Source organism: Benincasa hispida, chromosome 8, assembly GCF_027475165.1.
Source record: "Benincasa hispida cultivar pf3 chromosome 8, pf3_genome.v1.1, whole genome shotgun sequence".
NCBI lineage: Eukaryota > Viridiplantae > Streptophyta > Magnoliopsida > Cucurbitales > Cucurbitaceae > Benincasa > Benincasa hispida.
This window is the reverse complement of record NC_143485.1, coordinates 31,030,826-31,049,572: the sequence shown is the minus strand read 5'-3', so window position 1 is coordinate 31,049,572 and position 18,747 is coordinate 31,030,826. Positions and strand designations below refer to the sequence as shown.

General features: G+C 35.9%; 2 protein-coding genes across 3 annotated transcripts; one reads left to right on the top strand and one right to left on the bottom strand.

The window, feature by feature from the left end:
- Positions 1-256: 256 nt before the first annotated feature.
- LOC120083207 (BTB/POZ domain and ankyrin repeat-containing protein NPR1-like) lies at positions 257-5,568 on the top strand. The gene is made up of 4 exons (XM_039038859.2): positions 257-1,654; positions 3,168-3,915; positions 4,012-4,209; positions 5,130-5,568. The coding sequence occupies exons 1-4, from the start codon at positions 1,109-1,111 to the stop codon at positions 5,396-5,398; spliced, it is 1,761 nt and encodes a 586-aa protein (XP_038894787.2). The 5' UTR covers positions 257-1,108; the 3' UTR covers positions 5,399-5,568.
- A 1,694-nt stretch (positions 5,569-7,262) lies between these two features.
- Positions 7,263-9,548, bottom strand: LOC150034501 (Mitochondrial transcription termination factor family protein). 2 transcript variants are annotated; one of them, XM_090316587.1, is made up of 2 exons: positions 9,315-9,521; positions 7,263-8,878 (listed from the first exon to the last, which is right to left on the bottom strand). In XM_090316587.1, the coding sequence occupies exon 2, from the start codon at positions 8,715-8,717 to the stop codon at positions 7,290-7,292; it is 1,428 nt and encodes a 475-aa protein (XP_090172713.1). In that variant the 5' UTR covers positions 8,718-8,878; positions 9,315-9,521; the 3' UTR covers positions 7,263-7,289. The 2 variants fall into 2 exon arrangements, with proteins under 2 accessions (XP_090172713.1, XP_038893610.2); XM_039037682.2 differs by having other exon boundaries at positions 7,263-9,548.
- Positions 9,549-18,747: the final 9,199 nt, after the last annotated feature.

The following is an 18,747-nucleotide window of genomic DNA, read 5'->3' as shown; positions in this document are numbered from 1 at the left end:
AATTATGGTAAATATCAAATTTTGGGAAGATTTAAGTAATATTTGGAAAAGACATACGATCTCGGTCTTGGTCTTAACTCTTAACTGAGAATCTACCAATAAACTCCAAAAAAATCAATAGTTCAAATGTAAAAAAAAAATAATAATAATAAAAAGTTAAATTTTTATTCAAATTTCGATGGTTAATCTGGGAAGGAGATTTTTGGATTTGGGTGTATTGGGTAATAGTGTGACGCCATTGTGGACGTAAGTGCAGCACGGCTTGGAAGATTGACGCCATCCCTTTCGTCATGGGAGCGACTTCATCTAATCCAACACTACATACCTTTATCTTTCTCCCTCTCCCTTTTCCAATTACCCTTCACAATCCTTCTCTTTCTTCGTTCCCGTTCTCTTTCTTCAATTTCCCATTACTGCTCTATACTACTCCCACCTTTTTTGCTTTCTGAAAGCGACCAACAAACCTCTGCTTGCCGCCACTTCTGGGTTTGTGATTCTCCTTTGTTCCCTCCCCCTTCGGGCGCGCCTAATTTTCCCTACTTACCCAATTTTCTGTCTACCTTCTGGTTTCTGGGTCTTTCTTTGTTTCATTGTTTCCTTTTTTGAAGTGGGAATTTGTTGTACCAAATGATTCCATGGACCAGTTCTCTATGACCCATTTCTGCTTTTGAATGTTGGTGGATCACCAGGACTTCGATTCTGCATTCCAAGCTCAGTTTGATGCTGATTCCGTTGTGATTTGGAATTTCATGTGCCCCCAGTTCTGAGGGTTTTGATTTTGAAATACTTGGATGAGAATCTCTTTGATGGGGATTTTCTAGTCTCTTTGGTTTGTTCATGTATTTGGAATGAATTGAATACTTCATGATCAGTTCGTTGTTGTCCTGTTTTGGAATTATGTACTGCTCGAGACGTTGCTGTTAGCATCCTGCTTCGTTTGTTTCTCAAATTCCCTCGTACTGTATCAGTTCAATTTGGCATCGTATTGTTCTTATGCTCTCTAGAATTAGAAACTTGTTCTTTAGATTTTCTCTTAGAATTGCTTGCCATGAGAATTAACTAGCTACAGGCTTGGAGCTCAGGTATTTTGTTCTTCCCATTTAGTTAGATGGCCGATTCACATGAACCATCATCATCTTTGAGCTTCACTTCTTCTTCATATACAAATGGGTCACCGAGTTGTAACATGTCCACCTCTTCTGTCTCTGATCCAGTGCCTAGTCTTGAAGTGATTAGTTTAAACAAGCTTAGCTCTAATTTGGCACAGCTTTTGATTGATGATGGTTGTGATTATGCTGATGCGGATATTGTAGTTGAGGGCGTTCCAGTTGGTATTCACCGATGTATTTTGGCTGCTAGGAGTAGGTTTTTCCATGATCTTTTTCAGAAAGATGCAAAGCCGTCAATGAAAGATGGTAAAGCACAATATGATATGAATGAGCTGTTGCCTTATGGCAAGGTTGGATATGATGCCTTCTTGATATTGTTGAGTTACTTGTATACTGGAAAGCTGAAGTCATCTCCTGCAGATGTGTCGACTTGTGTCGACAATTCATGTGCCCATGATGCTTGTGGACCTGCTATTGATTTTGCAGTGCAATTAACGTATGCATCTTCCATATTTCAAATTCCGGAGCTGGTTTCGTTGTTTCAGGTTAGTTATCATTAGACGATGATTTCGAGTTCTACTACTTAGTAATCTGTCTAAATTTGTTTAGGCTGATATTTCCTCATATTGATATGATATTTCATGGTTATCATACAAGTAATTAAAATCGACATAATCACATGAATTGGCAAATTAATGTGGATACAATGCTAATGTTCCATAGTTTTTGTTGGTTGGGCATATTTATAAACTGATGGCTTAATTTATCATTTAAATTTTACCATTATTTTGTGAATGTTGCTCCCATATCATTAGGTTTTAAAGCTAAAAGAAGGAAAAAAATCCTGACTTTGACTAACTAGAGCCTTCTTGTGAAGCCTGTGACTTGAAAGGAACAATAAAATCCTCAACAAGAAGTAGAAATTCTATGACAGTTTTTAGATTCTCTTTCTTTTGTAGCTCTCTCTTGGTCTTGTGACTTGAAAGGATCAATAAAAATTTCAAATAGAAGTCCCAACTCCTAAGATAGTTTCTGATTCTCATTTCTTTCATGGCGGCTCTATTTTGGTGTAAATCTCTCTCTTGCCTCCTTTCCACAACCATAGTTCAAATACTCCTTTTAGCCATTAAAAGAGGTTTTTGTAACCTCGTTTGGCTTGTGGCTCGACTTTCTCCCACTATTATATTGTAAATCATCTGCGGAGTTGTTTCTTAAAAATTATACTCAAAGAGGAATTAGGAAATTTAAGTAAAGTCAAGGTCATGCTTTCAACCTTGGACTTGGCTCAGGAAGTTTGACTTTGACTGCCATTTTTATTCCAATCCTGGAGTAGAAATTATATATGAACCATCTAATATTGTGAATGTTATTACGTTGGTTGAGCTATTGTATCATTAGAAAAGTTATACTTTCAAAATTGGATGGACTGGCTACGAACAGGGTCTGGGAGCATCTTTCTTTTCTCAAATTGTTGATGCCTTGAGACCTATTTAAGTTTTTGTGCATGCTGCTCTTAATCTATTTAGACTACTGGTCTTCGTTCTCCTTTTTTTCCCCACCATAACAACTGAAAATTCATTTTACTTTACTTTCCTAAGGCATATGTTAAGTTTTTTCACTAGTGCAACTAACCTTCATATAATTTCATTCCATTTTTAGTGATGAGGTCTATAACTTTGGGAGGAGAAGAACTTTTCATGGCCAAGAGTTGGTCATCAAAGGAATCCACCATTGCCAACTTAGGAGATTGTCATTTTTTATATTACCCTTAATTATTAATATATTGCCCCTTGTCTTACAATCTTCTATTTCTATCTCCGTGATATATATGCCAATCCTATATCTATTGTGTTTTATATCTTTCTTTTTTCCATGTGAAAAACTGATGTTCATGATGGTTGGTTAGAATTTTTCAGGACCTAACCTGTGTGCTTCAATTTCACTGTATCTAATCATTTTTTTAAAATAATATTTTTAATGTATCAAATTGCATTACACATATGAAACATAAAAGGAAAACTACTGTTACGTGTTATCTAATACTCTACATATGTGCAGCGACATCTGCTTAACTATGTTGTGAAGGCTTTAGTGGAAAATGTTATCCAAATCCTAGTGGTAGCTTTCCACTGCCAATTGAGCCCTCTTGTCACTCAATGCATTGACAGAATAGCTCGATCTGATCTTGATTGTGCTTTCCTCGAGAAAGGACTTCCCTATGAGGTTGCTGAAAGCATTAAATTGGTTCGGCTCAAGTCTCAGGGCGGCGATGAGCAAAACCTTATTGCTGATAGTCCTCGTGATAAGAGAATCAAGAAAATATGCCAGGCATTAGATTCAGATGATGTTGCACTCATGAAACTTCTTTTATCTGAATCAGATGTAACACTAGATGAAGCCAATGCCCTGCATTATGCTGCAGCGTACTGCGATCCCAAATCTCTGTCTGAGGTTCTTAATCTGAATATAGCTGATGTAAACCTACGAAATTCACGTGGTTATACCGTCCTTCATGTTGCTGCAATGCGTAAGGACCCATCGGTGATAATGTCCCTTCTTAACAAGGGAGCTCGGGCATTTGATTTGACTCTGGATGGTCGGACTGCTGCAAATATCTGTCAGAGGTTAACAAGGCCAAAGGATTATCATGCTAAAACAGAGAAGGGGCAGGAAACAAACAAAGACCGTTTGTGCATTGACATTTTAGAGAGAGAAATGTGGAGGAATCCAACTTCAGATTCATCCATTCTTTCCCTCACGATGGCTGATGATGTGCACATGAAGTTGATTTACCTGGAAAACAGAGGTAATGACCTAGGATATATATTACTTTGATCGATTATGTTGCACCTCGGAATCTGTATGATGTACTCATTCGGATGATTGTTATGTACTAATGCAGTAGCATTTGCACGATTACTCTTCCCATCTGAGGCCAAGCTAGCTATGGACATTGCAAATGCTGACACAACTTCTGAGTTTGTTGGTCTTTCTACGCCCAAAAATTCAAATAAGAATCTGAGGGAAGTTGATTTAAATGAAACACCAAGTGTACAGAATAAAAGATTTCTTTCCAGAATGCAGGCCCTTTTGAAAACAGGTTATTGCTACCTCACCTTTTCACTTTTTATTTGGTGAAACTTGTATTTCCTTTTCTTTTGTTGGTCTCCATACTTCCGATTTTGTTACACTTCACAGATCTACTAGACACAAAATTGAAAGTTTAACACTCTATTAGACATAAAATTCAAATTTATATCTTATTGATCAATTAATTTTAAAAAAAATTTCAAATTTCTCTGAGAACTGTTAAACACAAAATTGAAAATTTGCAGATATATTCGATACTTTTAGAAAACTGAGACTAAGTAGAAACAAATCTGAAGGACAGTCCTTGTAATTTAACATTTTCTTTACTTATCCAATGCTATAACTCCGTTTGGTAACGATTTGGTTTTTGAGTTTTTGTTTTTTAATATTAAGCCTGGAAACACTACTTCCACTTTCAAATTTCTTCCTTTGTTGTCTACCTTTTACCAGTAGTTTAAAAAACCAAGCCAAGTTTTAAAAACTAAAAAACGCAACCTTTAAAAACTTATTTTTGCTTTTGAATTTAGCTAAGAATTCAACCATTGTATTAAGAAAGATGCAAATTGTTGTAAAAAATAAGAAGAAATACGCTTAATTTTCAAAAGTGAAAACAAAAAATCAAACGGTTATAAAACGGGGCCTATACTTTTAGTGATGGTAGGATGTGTAGTTTTAAGGCAACCTGATAACTAGGATGCTACATATAATCATCCCTGCTATACTTTTTATAATGGAACTCTGGTGAGGTTGAGGTTATTTCTCTTGTTATCCACCTATTTTACTGAGTGGATTTCTTACAACTAAAAAAACCGGTTTTTTTTTTTTAATTAAAAAAAGAAAAATAGAAGTGTGAATTGTTGTCGCTCTACCAAAGTTGATCAAATTTTGTAGCTACCAATCTCTGATGTAAAGTAAAATTCTTGGTGGCAGTGGAAACGGGTAGACGCTACTTTCCTAACTGCTCAGAAGCAGTGGATAAGTTCGTGGCAGATGACCTTCCTGATCTATTGTTCCTTACGAAGGGCACAGTCGAAGAGCAACGGATTAAGCGGAAGCGTTTCAAGGAGCTTAAAAACGATGTTCAGAAGGCATTTGATAAAGACAAGGCTGCCAAGCTCAACCAATCTAGGTTGTCGCCATCTTCATCCTCGACATCGTTGAAGGATGGTGCCAATCCCAGCAAGGTTAGGAGACAGTAAAGCCATTATGTATTTAAGTAGAATAATCTCAGGAAATTGTCAAAATAGAACGTTTAGGTTTTCACCTTACAAAACTAGCATGTTTGAAAATTCGTAAAAATAGTTTTTCTCGTTCCATCTTTGGTGAGATCGACCATCGAGAATTGATTAAAAAAATCAACTTTTTCTAAGTATCGATTATTATTTTGGGTCTTCTCGATACATCTAATTATACACCGAGATTTACTATTTTTTTTATGTAATATTCTCAGATCTTATATTATTTTCACTAAATATTATATTAAATTATTACGTAATTCTTCAAATCTTTAGCATAATTTATGTTTTCACAATTATATGAATTTCCAAAGTACCAAATGGGTTTTTCAATTATCAAAATAGATTTTTCAAATTGATTCAACATTTTTAACTTTTAGGAAAGATCAAATTTTTCAAAAAATTGGGTAAGATTTGGAACATATATAGAATCTCAGTGTTAATTTTGCTCAAGATTCCATTAAGAAAGCTCAAATATATGAATTTTGGTGTTAATTATGTCTGAAATTTCATCGAGAAAACTCAAAAATATAGAATCTCGATGTTATTTTGGAGATTAACATCAAGATATACATAATTTGAATGTGCAATTTGGCAAGATATGTTAAGAAAATCCCAAACAATCAATAAGTGAAAAAATTGAGTTTTTTTAACTAAAATCTTGTAGTCAATCTCTACTAGTTTTATAAGTTAAAAACTTAAACGTGTTATTTCTGATAATTTCCCAATAATCTTATAGTTAAAGCCTTCTATTTGAGAAAAGAAATGCAATTTTGATCTTAATGCATTGAAAGTTTTGCTCTTGTATAATGAGTAAACTAGGGAGACAAAAGATGTTTCCTTTGTTACCACCACCCCTTATTTAGAAATGGAGCTGCCAAATGCTTTCAGTTTGCCATGATGTCTATTACAACCTCAAGATGGAGAAGTGCTGGGGGTTGGAATGAATGTGGGGTGATGTTCTTTTTAGAGGGGGTTTTTCCCCCTTTTTTTAAATAATTTTATTTGAAATCTCCTTAAATTTCAATGTTTCATTTTTTTAAGAAAATTATTATTTTTAAATTGTTTTCCCCATGTTGAAATATTTTTGTATGGAATGTCCATGAAAATAACAAGAATTTATTTATATTTTTTCCCCTATAGTTTTGAGTTTTTCTATTCTTTCAATAAACAAGCCTTTTTTTCCCTACAACTCTTGTATCAAAGGGAAGTTTATGGTTCTAAAATGCAAGAAAATATTGATATACCCATACAAATATCAGTAATTTAGATTTAGTATTATGAATTTATTGGTGGCACTTAATAAACTTATTTTAGTAATGAACTATGACTATAAATCATTAATTAAATGTTGAATATGATTAGTAGTGAAATATTAGATAATAGTGAAGAAAAAAAGAATACCAAGTGAATATTTCATTAAAAAATCTAGATCATACAAATACAAGGTTAAATAGTAAGATGGTCACCTAAGAGATAACAGACCAACATTGACATAATTTATTTGGTAGTGGCATCAAGTCTAACTATGTCACCTCAGCAGACAAATTTCCCTCATCACAGCAACCAATCAACCATGATTGTAAATAAAATTTATGGTGCACCGAGTATTACTAATCACGTCTTGTATAACATCGATGTTAACAATATTCTCAAACATGAGATTGATACATTTCCGCGATGTGTTTATGATATTTCCATGTTTCTGAAAATTAAGGGAACAATAATAAAGAATAACGAACCAGACATGCATGAGTGGAACCGCAAAAGACCTTTATATGGGGAATTATCATCCAATGTAAAATGCTATTTTGTGGCTAAACAGATAGAAGAACTAAAAATTAGATGGCAAGGTTTAATTATGATTAAGGAGACCCTGTTTGTTAAAACTTTCCCACATGGAGGGGCCTTCAGGATGAACATCCACAAAATATTTTACAAATTTTGCATCTGAACAAGCTAAGACAGTGCTCAATGATAAGTTAGGCTTTGCAGCTCCCTTGTCCCTTAACCACCTATACATTGAAAACCTTGTGTTGATTTTTTCCATGTTGTAACATAAATAAGTAGGGAATGTCACTATTGTATTCAAAGGATAACCTAAACAGTTTCTTAAACAATCAATCTTCTCTTCGATTACATCTTTGCTCTGGTTTAGAACCATGGGAGCTCGTCTGATTATGCTTGTCACCACATTACAATCCAAACCAGCTTTTACTAGGCAATCAAATCTCTCCTGTAGTTGATCTCCACGGCCCCGAAACTGTTTCAATGCCTTTGCCATCTCGTTTGAGTTCTCGAGGTATCCCAACTTCAGCAGAAATGCAGTCTTCTCCAAATACTTCGCCGGATCTTGGCTAGAAACCTGCTCACTGGTTTTTAGCTTTGATTTTGAAGCTAAGGTAAACAGCTTTGATGGGTCATCTCTAATGATCATACATAAATCTTCTTTCCCAACTTTAAGTTCTTTACAGACGGTTTTCGGCCCTTTCAGAGTGGATGAACCAAGTAGCAGAATGTTATGAGTTACTATACACGCAATATCCTCTGTTCCCAACCCAATATCAAAGAGAAAATCCACTGCTTTCAGAATGTTTTTAATATACTTTCCTGACAAAATTTCAGGATTTTGTTTAAACATCGAATAAGATTCGTCCATCTTAAGACCTAACTTGACTAATCGACCAAATAATACATACATTTTCTTCCCAGAATCTTCAAGCAGTAATGGGGGATTTGATTTAAACAAATTGTGCATCTGTATCTCTGTATAACCTACTTTAACTAGAAAGTCCATAGTGTCAACCATTCTGTTCCAGTAATAAGTACGTTTACAAGATATATGTCCTCCAATCCAATCTTTTTCAATACCTAGCCTATTTAGCTTCTCAAGAACCTTAAAAAGCTCCATGCTGATCTGGCCAATCAAAAGTGAAGGGCAGCAAGTAACAAGCTTAATAACTGTGCCCTTTCCAAGGCCTAAATTCTCATAAGCTCTGAGTTTCGAGGCTAATACACCATAATCATAAGAAAATACTTCTCTTGCTTCCTTGTACATTTTACCCATCTTGCCCTGCGGGATACCGTATTTGCATAAAGCATGGTAGTTTTCAAGCATAAGATGGTCATCACTTAAATATATCAAGTGTCGTGGAAGAAGCAATGGGAGCTCTGATGGGGGCAGTCCTAAGCTTTCAAGGAATGGCTCAAATTCATTGATGGGATTGTATCTAAGATACTTGGCGAGACACCGAGCCACATCTTTTTCACTATTGAGTTTCATGAGCAAATTTTGAAGGAAATGAGGCGAATTCTGGCTTATGTGTTCAGCATCTGTAAAGCTGAGGCTCCTAGTATGATGCAGATAGTCAAATAACACATGTTGGGCCTCTGTTCTAGCAATCCGAGACACTCGGCCACTTGCATTGGGTGATTGTGCTGATTCTATAAGAGAAGCTCTGGGATGAAAATCAAATCCACAATTGCAAAACAATCGAGGATTAAAGCTAACAAATGACAGAGTATGAGTTTGAACAGTGATTTTTTCAGATACAACAGGCCCGAAGAATAGCAAGTGATTGAGTTTGGTAATCATTTTAGAAAATTTCAATACCCGTTCATGTTTCCGAAGAATTGGCATGGGAAAGGCCAAAACGAGACAGAGAGAAAGATCTAAGGGATGAACAGAGACCAGAGACCATTACAACGAACACCAAAAACGAACAAAGGCCAATACAAAAAGTGAAAGAATGACTGCAAATACAATTTTTCGTCTAACAATTTTCTGGGCCAATCGCGATTTCAAGCTTTGGGATCAAATTCATTGAAGAATAGCTTAGAAATTCAGAAAAAATGTTTCGGAAGGGAATCGTGGACGTACCTTGATAACTTTTCGGGCTTATGGAGATTAATGCAAAATCAAACGAGGAGAAAAGAGTCGGATTGAGGGTTCAAAGGTGAATGAAGAGCGAGAGAAGCTTTCCAAATCCCAAATAAACAGATATTTGGATCTAATTTCAGTTCGTCGTCGCTGTGCCATAAAACCCTAAACAAGGGGTTTAAGACGGAGGCAATAGAGAAAATTGACAAAAAGGACCCCCTCCGGCTCCCACTTTTCTTTTCTTTTTTTTTTTGAATTTGTTCTTTTTGATCTCGATGAAAGTGATGTAAGCAAGAAAAACCTTGGTACAACTTTTTTATACTTCCAAACTTATTTCATGCAACCAATCACAATTACTAATAAATTACCTACTTCAACCACTAATTAATTACAATCTCATTCCATTATCCACGATATAAGCCAAAAAAGAAAAAAAAAATGGAGATTAGTGAAAGAAAGAAATTAGTTAAAAATAAAAAAGATATTAAAAAATGAAGTCACTACAAGAATTTTGGGTTTTAATATTGGTTGAAAATAGTGAAATCAGATGTATAATGTCGATTTAAAAAAAAAAAATAAATCTTTAATGTCGGTTTTAATTGACATTGAAGATGGGCTACAATGTCGGTCTAAAACCGACATTAAAGGCCTCTCATTTATTTATTTTTTTCTTTTTTAACTTTATTAAAAAAATATGTTCTCCATTTTAAATGAAATCTTCTCTCTCCTTTTACTTCTCTCTTACCAATCCCTCTCTTCTCTCCTTAGCTTGGCCATGCACATCACTTCCAATTGTCGTAGTCACCGGTGTTGCTTGGATCTTCGTCGTCGTGGGCTTCTTCCGGTGGTGGGTCATCATCGTGGGTGTTCTCAGGTTGTTTTTCAATTGATTTTCGTCGGCATGTGGGCGTTCTTCGGGTGTTCTTTGCTTGGGTGTTCTCTGTTGTTCTTCGCGTGTTCTTTCGGGGGTTGTTCGTCATGGTTGGGCGTTGTTCTTCCGATTGTTCATCGTGGTTGGGCGTTGTTCTCCTATTGGTTTTCGTCGTTGTGTGGGTGTTGTTCGTCGTGGTTGTTCTTCGGTGGGTCAGCTCACCGTTTGCCCAGCTGGTTTTGGTCGTAGAGGTGGGTCGTCAGCGTTGATCTATAGATTTAAGTTGTGGGTTTTTCCGATCTGGTCGTCTATTTTCCCAATCTACTCGACATTAAAGACAACCGACATTAAAGGACTTTAATAACACTATCTTTAATGTCGGTTTTCGCCCTTTAATGTCAGTTTAAAACTGATATTAAAGCTCAAAATTCTTGTAATGAGTAAAGAAATCTGGTCGGGCTTTATAACGCATACATCGAGATCTTGCTAGGTCAATGAGGTAGTGGTAACCTGGGGACTGAGTATCTGCCGAGTTAAAAAAAATGAAGTGAAGAAACCCGATCGGGCTTCATAACGCATACACCGGGGCTTTACCAGGTCGATGAGGCGGTGTTGACCTAAGGATTGGGTATTCGTCGGGTTTCTCTCTCTCTCTCTTTTTGGTCAAACACCGAGTCTTATAGAAATGATCCGATTCAGAATCGAACCAGGTATCCATCAGACTTCTCTCTCTTTTTTCTTTTTCTTTTTATTTTTTAATATCTTACCCACTACTAATACCATATTCTTTTTAATTGTAGGAAAATTCCTCACATTTGGATTGTTTTTTTTTTTTTTATTGTACTTGATTTTCCATTATTTTGGGATTATTGTACTTATTTTATAGATGATTTTGAATTATTGTACTAATTTTGCATGTTTTGCATGGTTTAGATTGATTTTGCATGATTTAAAGTGATTTTGCAAGGTTTTCCTTATTTGCATGATTTTTGCATGTTCTTTTTTTTATTTTCACTAATTCAATCTCAAATGTTTAGTAATTAATTTTATAAGATTAAAAATTAATTTGTTTTTCTTTTTTTTTTTTAATTATTGATTTTCCATGAATTTTCATTGTTTTGGGATTTCTGTACTTATTTTATAGATGATTTTGAATTATTGTACTTGTTTTGCATGGTTTAGATTGGTTTTGCATGATTTAGAGTGATTTTGCAAGGTTTTCCTTATTTGCATGAATTTTGCATGTTTTTTTTTTCAATAATTCAATCTCGTGTTTGGTGATTAATTTTATAAGATTAAAACTTAATTTGTTTTTCTTTTTTGTTTAAATGATTCATTTCCATGATTTTCTGTTGTTTTGGGATTATTGTACTGATTTTGTAGATGATTTTGAATTAATGTACTTGTTTTGCATGATTTTGTATGGTTTTGCATAGTTTAGATTGGTTTGCATGATTTAGAGTGATTTTGTAAGATTTCCCTTATTTTCATGATTTTTTTTACTAATTCAATCTCAAGTGTTTGATAATTAATTTTATAAGATTAAAATTTAATTTTTTGTTTCTTTTTTGTTTAAATTTTTATTTTTCATTATTTTCTATTGTTTTGGGATTATTGTACTTATTTTATAGACGATTTTGAATTATTGTACTTGTTTTGCATGGTTTTACATGGCTTATATTGGTTTTGCATGATTTAGAGTGATTTTGTAAGATTTTCTTTATTTGCATGCATAAGTTAATTAATTCAAGGGGTTTTTTTTTTTCTTTTTTATAAACAAAGTCTTCATTGGTAATAGTTATTCAATAGGTAAACTGAAGTTGGTTTGTTGTATTATTTGCAGGCTAACACATAGTTTGATTAAGAATGTTTATAGTATTTCTTTGTAACCTCATGCAGAAATATGACACTAGAACACCAGAGAATGTATCAATATCCTCCCTATTTAGATGAATATCGATATCATTGGTAATCAACATTATACCAATATAAATATATGTCAAATTATTTAAAATTATTGGTATTAATTTTAAAATTACCAATATTAATTTTAAATACGACAAAAACCATATAGAAAGTAATTGAATGGTATGAATGTCTTGTAAGGACGAAATCTGGAAAATGCCCAAAGGTTTCCCAAAAATAGAAATGGATCCCACATAATTGTCAATGATAATTAGATTGACCACTCTTTTATCAAACTAGGATTGGGATCAAGATTGCAACTTTTGTTATAAAGTCCAAAATTGATTGCGATTGTAGAATCCAAATAAATCCGGGAGTAAGAATAGTACAACAGAGTAAGAATAATATAACGACAATCAAAATAACAAGAAATTATAGAAATTGGAGAAAAGAGAACTCACGAAAATGTAGGAATAGACGGCGGCGAACAAACTAACGAACTAGCGACCAACGACTATTGATTGTGAACGAAAAATGGTGACCAACCAGAGACCAATGCTCTCGGACAAACCAACGACCAACCACCATCGAATAGTGGCACCTCTCTTTCTCTCTCTCTCGAACATACCAGTGACTAGCGAATGACAGCACCCCTCTCTCGAAAAAAAAAAAAAACCAGCGAACGGCGGCACCTCACTCTCTCTCTCGGACAAACCAGCGAACGATGACTCCTCGTTTTCTTAGGGTTTTAGAATTGGGGAAGAAGAAGGCAGACGAACTGCCTATTGTCACATGCCCATCTCAACCCTTTTTTATCATGCTTTCATCTTATGTATTTTATTATGTAAGTTAGTTTACTTTATTAGCTCATCTTGTTGTAAGTGACCGCTCGCCTATGTCTATATGCAAGAGTGTCAGTCACAAAATTACTCTCAATACACTATATGAGGATAAGACTAATCATCATATCCTCATATCAGTGAGTTGTATGCTATAAAGTCGTGTTGTTGCTTATTGCTTTCTAGCTGTATGAAAAATGTTCATTGCTTAATCATGCTTTCAAACATTTGCGAAAACCTTTTCCTCTAAACCCATTTTCTAAAACCTTTTCTCAAGAATAGGGGTGGAGGGTGTGAGAAACGCCCATTGTGCCATCAGTTATTCTGATTTGGATTGGCTGACTTGTCCAAGGGCGAGAACAAGTGCCACACAATCACCTCAAGACCCTTACGAAAGTGTGATTGTGACAATTGGTATCATGATCAGGCTAAAGGAAAATTCAAGTCCCAATCTACCTGTTGCTCGACCTTTTGAGGCTTCGTCGAACCTTAGGCCAGGTTCTCTTATCCTTAATCGAACTAAACTTTGCTCTGCTCTATGTCGGGAGATTTCTCGATGCATAGTATGACAGAGATTGATCTGTTGTGCATGTTGAGTTTGTTAGGGTTGATGCCCTAAAGTCTCGTGTCCTGTAGTTTGTAAACAGTTTGTACGAACGCTTGTGTTGTATAATATATGATATTACTTCACATCTTGTTTTTTGCTCAGTTGTATATTTTATTTGCTTTAACACAAACATATAAACATAAAATCTCTAGTTATCTATATGTAACTTAAGCATGTATATGGTGACATAAAAGTGGATCATGTCATGAGTGATAACCAAAATGGTATGTAGTATATGGATATAGGAGGAAAACCTTATCCTAATAACGTTACGGATGCGGCCCACTTTGTGGAATGATCACAAGTGTTGTGACTTGTCACAGACGGTCTGATCATGATCATTCGTGTAGGGGACATGCGAGTGAGGGGGTCCTATACAAAGAGTTTGTATAAGACCTGACCATAAGGTGTTAATGTCTCATTTTATAACACCGTTCATGACAGAGACTTCACTTCACTAGGATGACCATAGGTAACATGACCTCAATCCTAAGTGAGTTGGGAACTACTGCCATTGAGGGCGGTTCTTTGATTTGTATGGGTGCGAGTGGCCAAGTTGCCGATTTAAACCTACCAGTTTGAGGATTCTTCTGATTTGGGAGCTGGGAACTTAGCTACACAAGATGGAATTCACTCCTTCCCCAAGGTAGGGGTAAGTAGATAGATAGCTCCCTTAAGGGTTGATTCCAGGGCTTGAACAATGTGGTACCACACATCTTCTCTTGAACCGAAAGGTGTTTACACGTAGTTGGACTATGTTGTATTATTCATTAGAGGAATCAGTGGTACTTAAGAAGTAAGATGTAACTACAGGGGCAAAATGGTAAATTGGCCCAACTGTACTTACGAGCATCTGTGAGGGGTCATCGTACTCATGATTGGTTATATCTGATGGACATAAAAATATATCTGTGGTAAGAAGAGTTCAACTGTTGGTTTTTAGTAGAATGTCTGGCAGTTAACAGATGGTGGATCTCGTGGCTAATAAGTTTAGTCAGCTATTCATGTACCGTTGGAGCTTCGAGCCACAAGTCCGTTAGGTCCCCTGGGTAGCTTGGATAAAGTCGAGAATCAATGTTTGGGTCAATTTGAAATGTTCAAATTGACAAGAGGGAGTTCGATTATATATGATATAATTGGACTAGTTAATTATATATGATATAATTGACTAAATGTATGAGATACATTATTTTGGAGGAATTTAGATATAAATATGATTTATATCATGTGGACGAGAAATTACTATAGTAGATATGTGATATCAAACTATAGGGTAAGAATATAATATGATTATATTCATTAATTATTAAATTGGTTAATTATATGATAATTGGCCTAAAACTTCTCTCGGTCGTGCTTAAGTGGGAGAATCTGAAGTTGGTTATTGTAACCGAAGAATAAAATAAAAATTTGTTTCATTTTGCAAAATGTTCAAAAATTCGCAATCGATATGAAAATGTAATGATCGCATAGTTTGAGAGCCTATACGATAGGTGCTCATCGCCTAAACGATTGCACACCAACGCCTAAACGATCGCATAGTGTGTCACATTTTCTAAACGATTGCATAGTGTGTCGCATTTTCTAAACAATCGTCTACCATTTATTAAACGATTACTTAGTAAAACCTACACAATCGTGTAGCTTCTTCTAAACGATAAGCACACAGTTATACGATAGCTCTTTCTCTCCTTTGGTTATCGTCTACACGATTTGTTCTTTCTCCAACCTCTACCAAATTCACCAAAGACCACACTTTGGATTCTCACTCCGAGAATACCAAGGGCTCCATTTAGTGGTGTCGTCCCCGCTGCTGTTCACTTGTTCGTTACTGTTCGTGTTGCTACCGTTCATGTAGACGGTCGTGGTGCTGCAGCCGACTGGTCTGCTGGGCAATAGAGTGCGAGTGGAGGTTCTTCCACTGTGTCAGAGTTTAAAGTTTGAAGAGGGTCTTCAACTGGTATGAGAACTCCTTCCTTTGTATTTTTATTGTTCGAAGCATGCCTTTAGTTAGTGTGAAGTTGCATAACAATCTGTTTGAATGTATGTGTTGTATTTCGATCACGATGAAATCGAAAAGATCCGAACGTGCTTATGGATGCTCTTCGTTAAGAGTTCCTTCAATTGGTATCAGAGCCAGGTTCTGATATTCCAATTTCATTGTTGCAACGAATTACATATACATTCTTGGTGGGTGCATATCTGCTCTGTTTAATAGTTAAATTATTGTGGATGTGCGGATTAATGGATATTCTCATGGATGTTAGCCTCAGTTTGATTTAATTCTTTTATATTTTCGATTGTTTGTAAAGGCCCCTGTGTTTTTGGGCATTAATAATTGTTATCGAGTCTGTAATTCAAAGTTTATTTGAGTTTTGAGTCGTTTGTGAAGAAGATCGGAGCAAGGGTTGCAGTTCTTCGAGGAATGAGGTGATCAAGGGTTGATTGCGTCATGTAGATGATGGGTAAGTGATCGCTGAGTATCGGATCATGTAGATGATGGGATGCTCACATATTGTTTAATGCGTGCGCGCACTAGACGATCGTTTAGCCCAGCAAGCTTCATCGTTTATTAACTGACTAAACGATCATTTAGTAACGTAAGGTAAATTGTTTACCTGTTACCGCGTTAAGCGATTGCCTAGACGATCACGCTTCGCAGCCTCGTTGTCGTCTAAGCGATCATTTAGCTTTTGCGCCTATCGTCTAGTGCACACTAGGCGATCGTCTACCTTTGGTGTTTACTACACGATGGAGTCCTCCTGGCGGTTCAAGACCTGGTTTGCCTGTGAACTGATTCGCTCGATGAAAAATGTAATAGATAAGGTTATTTCATTTTGGTTTTTTGTAAAGGCTCATCTCGGTCCATTAATCCTTAATTTATTACATGCAATGTATGGATCTTACATGTCATATGGTATGCACATATTGTAAATTCCACCTTAGGTTATGCATTGGTCATGCATTAGTCATGCATCATCTCTTTATCATAAATGTTATAATTTAGAGAAGCATGATTTAATTATGTAAGAGCATGCTCATGCATCATATAATATAAGAGTTATATTTATGCATGCACAAAAAGCATTGACATGCATCATCTTTATATTATAATTGTTATAGTATAAGGGTGAATGATAGCATGTTTGCTTGGTTATTACGCATTATATAAAAGTTATGTATAGTAATGACCGGACATTGCATGAAGACACATAGGTTACTTTATAAATGTTATAAACACCTTGTTGTGCGCAATGGTTTTTTAGTTGTTTCTTTTTAAAAGTTAAAGAGAAATTAGAACTAAAAGAAATAAGAAAGACATGCCTGCTCACTTAGGTTTAATTCATGGTTTTAAAATGTTTAAAACTTGGATCACATAGACCTAAGATCACGGTTCTAATATGATTAGTAACCCTAAGGCTTTAATCTTTTAATCAGTTTAATAGGATTAAATTGGCTAATAAAAGGTTAAAGTGTAGAAAATCTATCTATAAGGGACCTCTTGTCTAAGGCAGGTTCTGTCTAGGCTGGGGTATTTAAGTTGACGAAAATGTAACACCCCCTACCTGAGAACTTACTTAGAAAGGGGAATTAGATAGAGTTGATGCATGCATGCAAGTTAAGAACAGTCCATTAAAGTGTTTAAATGTGACTACTTGAACTTGTTTATATTTCATAGACAAATGTTGTTTATGAGCGAGAATGAAAAAGATGACTTAGACTAAAATCAGTAATCGGATTGTCTAGGTTAATGAACCCCTAGGTAGAACATTCAGTGTGAGGTACTTGGGGCATAAGATGTTTCACTTAAACCTTTCACATTTCTCCTAAATAGTCCACACCGTGAGATCTACCCTTGGCCTCGAGGCACCTTTGGCATGTCCCCCTAACAGGTGGTGTTTGAGTAGGTTAATATCAAGGTGGATGGAGAGAGTGTTCATAGTAAGTCAGAGCGGGAAGTGCGACAACATATCCCTCAGTCTCCCTCATTGGGTTGAATAAAGTTACTACGTATCGCCTCGAGGCACCCTGGGAGTGTCCCCCTAAAGGATGGAAGTATTGCGCGTTTCTTTATTTGATCTTCTGTAAGAGGATAAGATAACTTAGTCTCTCAACACCGGATAGACGGATTAAAACACTTCGATCGAATCGAGGTAGAGAGTTTGTACGAAGTCTCCCTAAAGGAGGGCAGATTGTTAGGGTTGATGCCTTAAAGTCTCGTGTCCTGTAGTTTATAAACAGTTTGTACGAACGCTTGTGTTGTATAATATATGATATTTATTTCACATCTTGTTTTTTTGCTCAGTTGTCTGTTTTATTTGCTTTACTACAAACCAATAAACATAAAATCCTTAGTTATCTATATGTAACTTAAGCATGTATGTGGTGACATACAAGTGGATCATGTCTTGAGTGATAACCAAAATGATCTGTAGTATATGAATATAGGAGGGAAACCTTATCCTGGTAACGCTACGGATGCAGCCCGCTTTGTGGAATGATTATAAGTGTTGTGACTTGTCATAGATGGTCTAATCTTGATCATTCGTGTAAGGGACATGCGAGCGGGGGCGTCCTATACAAAGAGTTTGTATAAAACCTGACCACGAAGTGTTAACGTCTCGTTATATAACACCGTTCATGACAGAGACTTTACTTCACTAGGATGACCATAGGTAATATGACCTCAATCCTGAGTGAGTTAAGAACTTCTGCCATTGAGGGCGGTTCTTTGATTTGTATGGGTGCGAGTGGCCAAGTCGCCGATTCAAACCTACTAGTTTGAGGATTCGTCTGATTTGGGAGCTGGGTACTCAACTACACAAGATGGAATTCACTCCTTCCCCAAAGTAGGGGTATGTAGATAGATAGCTCTCTTAAGGGCTGATTCCAGGGCTTGAACGATGTGGCACCACACACCTTCTCTTGGCCCAAAAGATGTTCACACATAGTTGGACTATGTTGTATTGTTCATTAGAGGAATCAGTAATACTTGAGGAGTGAGATGTAACTATAGGGGCAAAATGATAAATTGGCTCAACTGTACTTACGAACATCTGTGAAGGGTTATCGTACTCATGATTGGTTATATTCGATGGACATAGAAATATATCTGTGGTAAGAATAGTTCAACTGTTGGTCTTTAGTGGAATGCCTGACAGTTAATGGATGGTGGATCTCATGGCTAAAGAGTTTAGTCAGCTATTCACG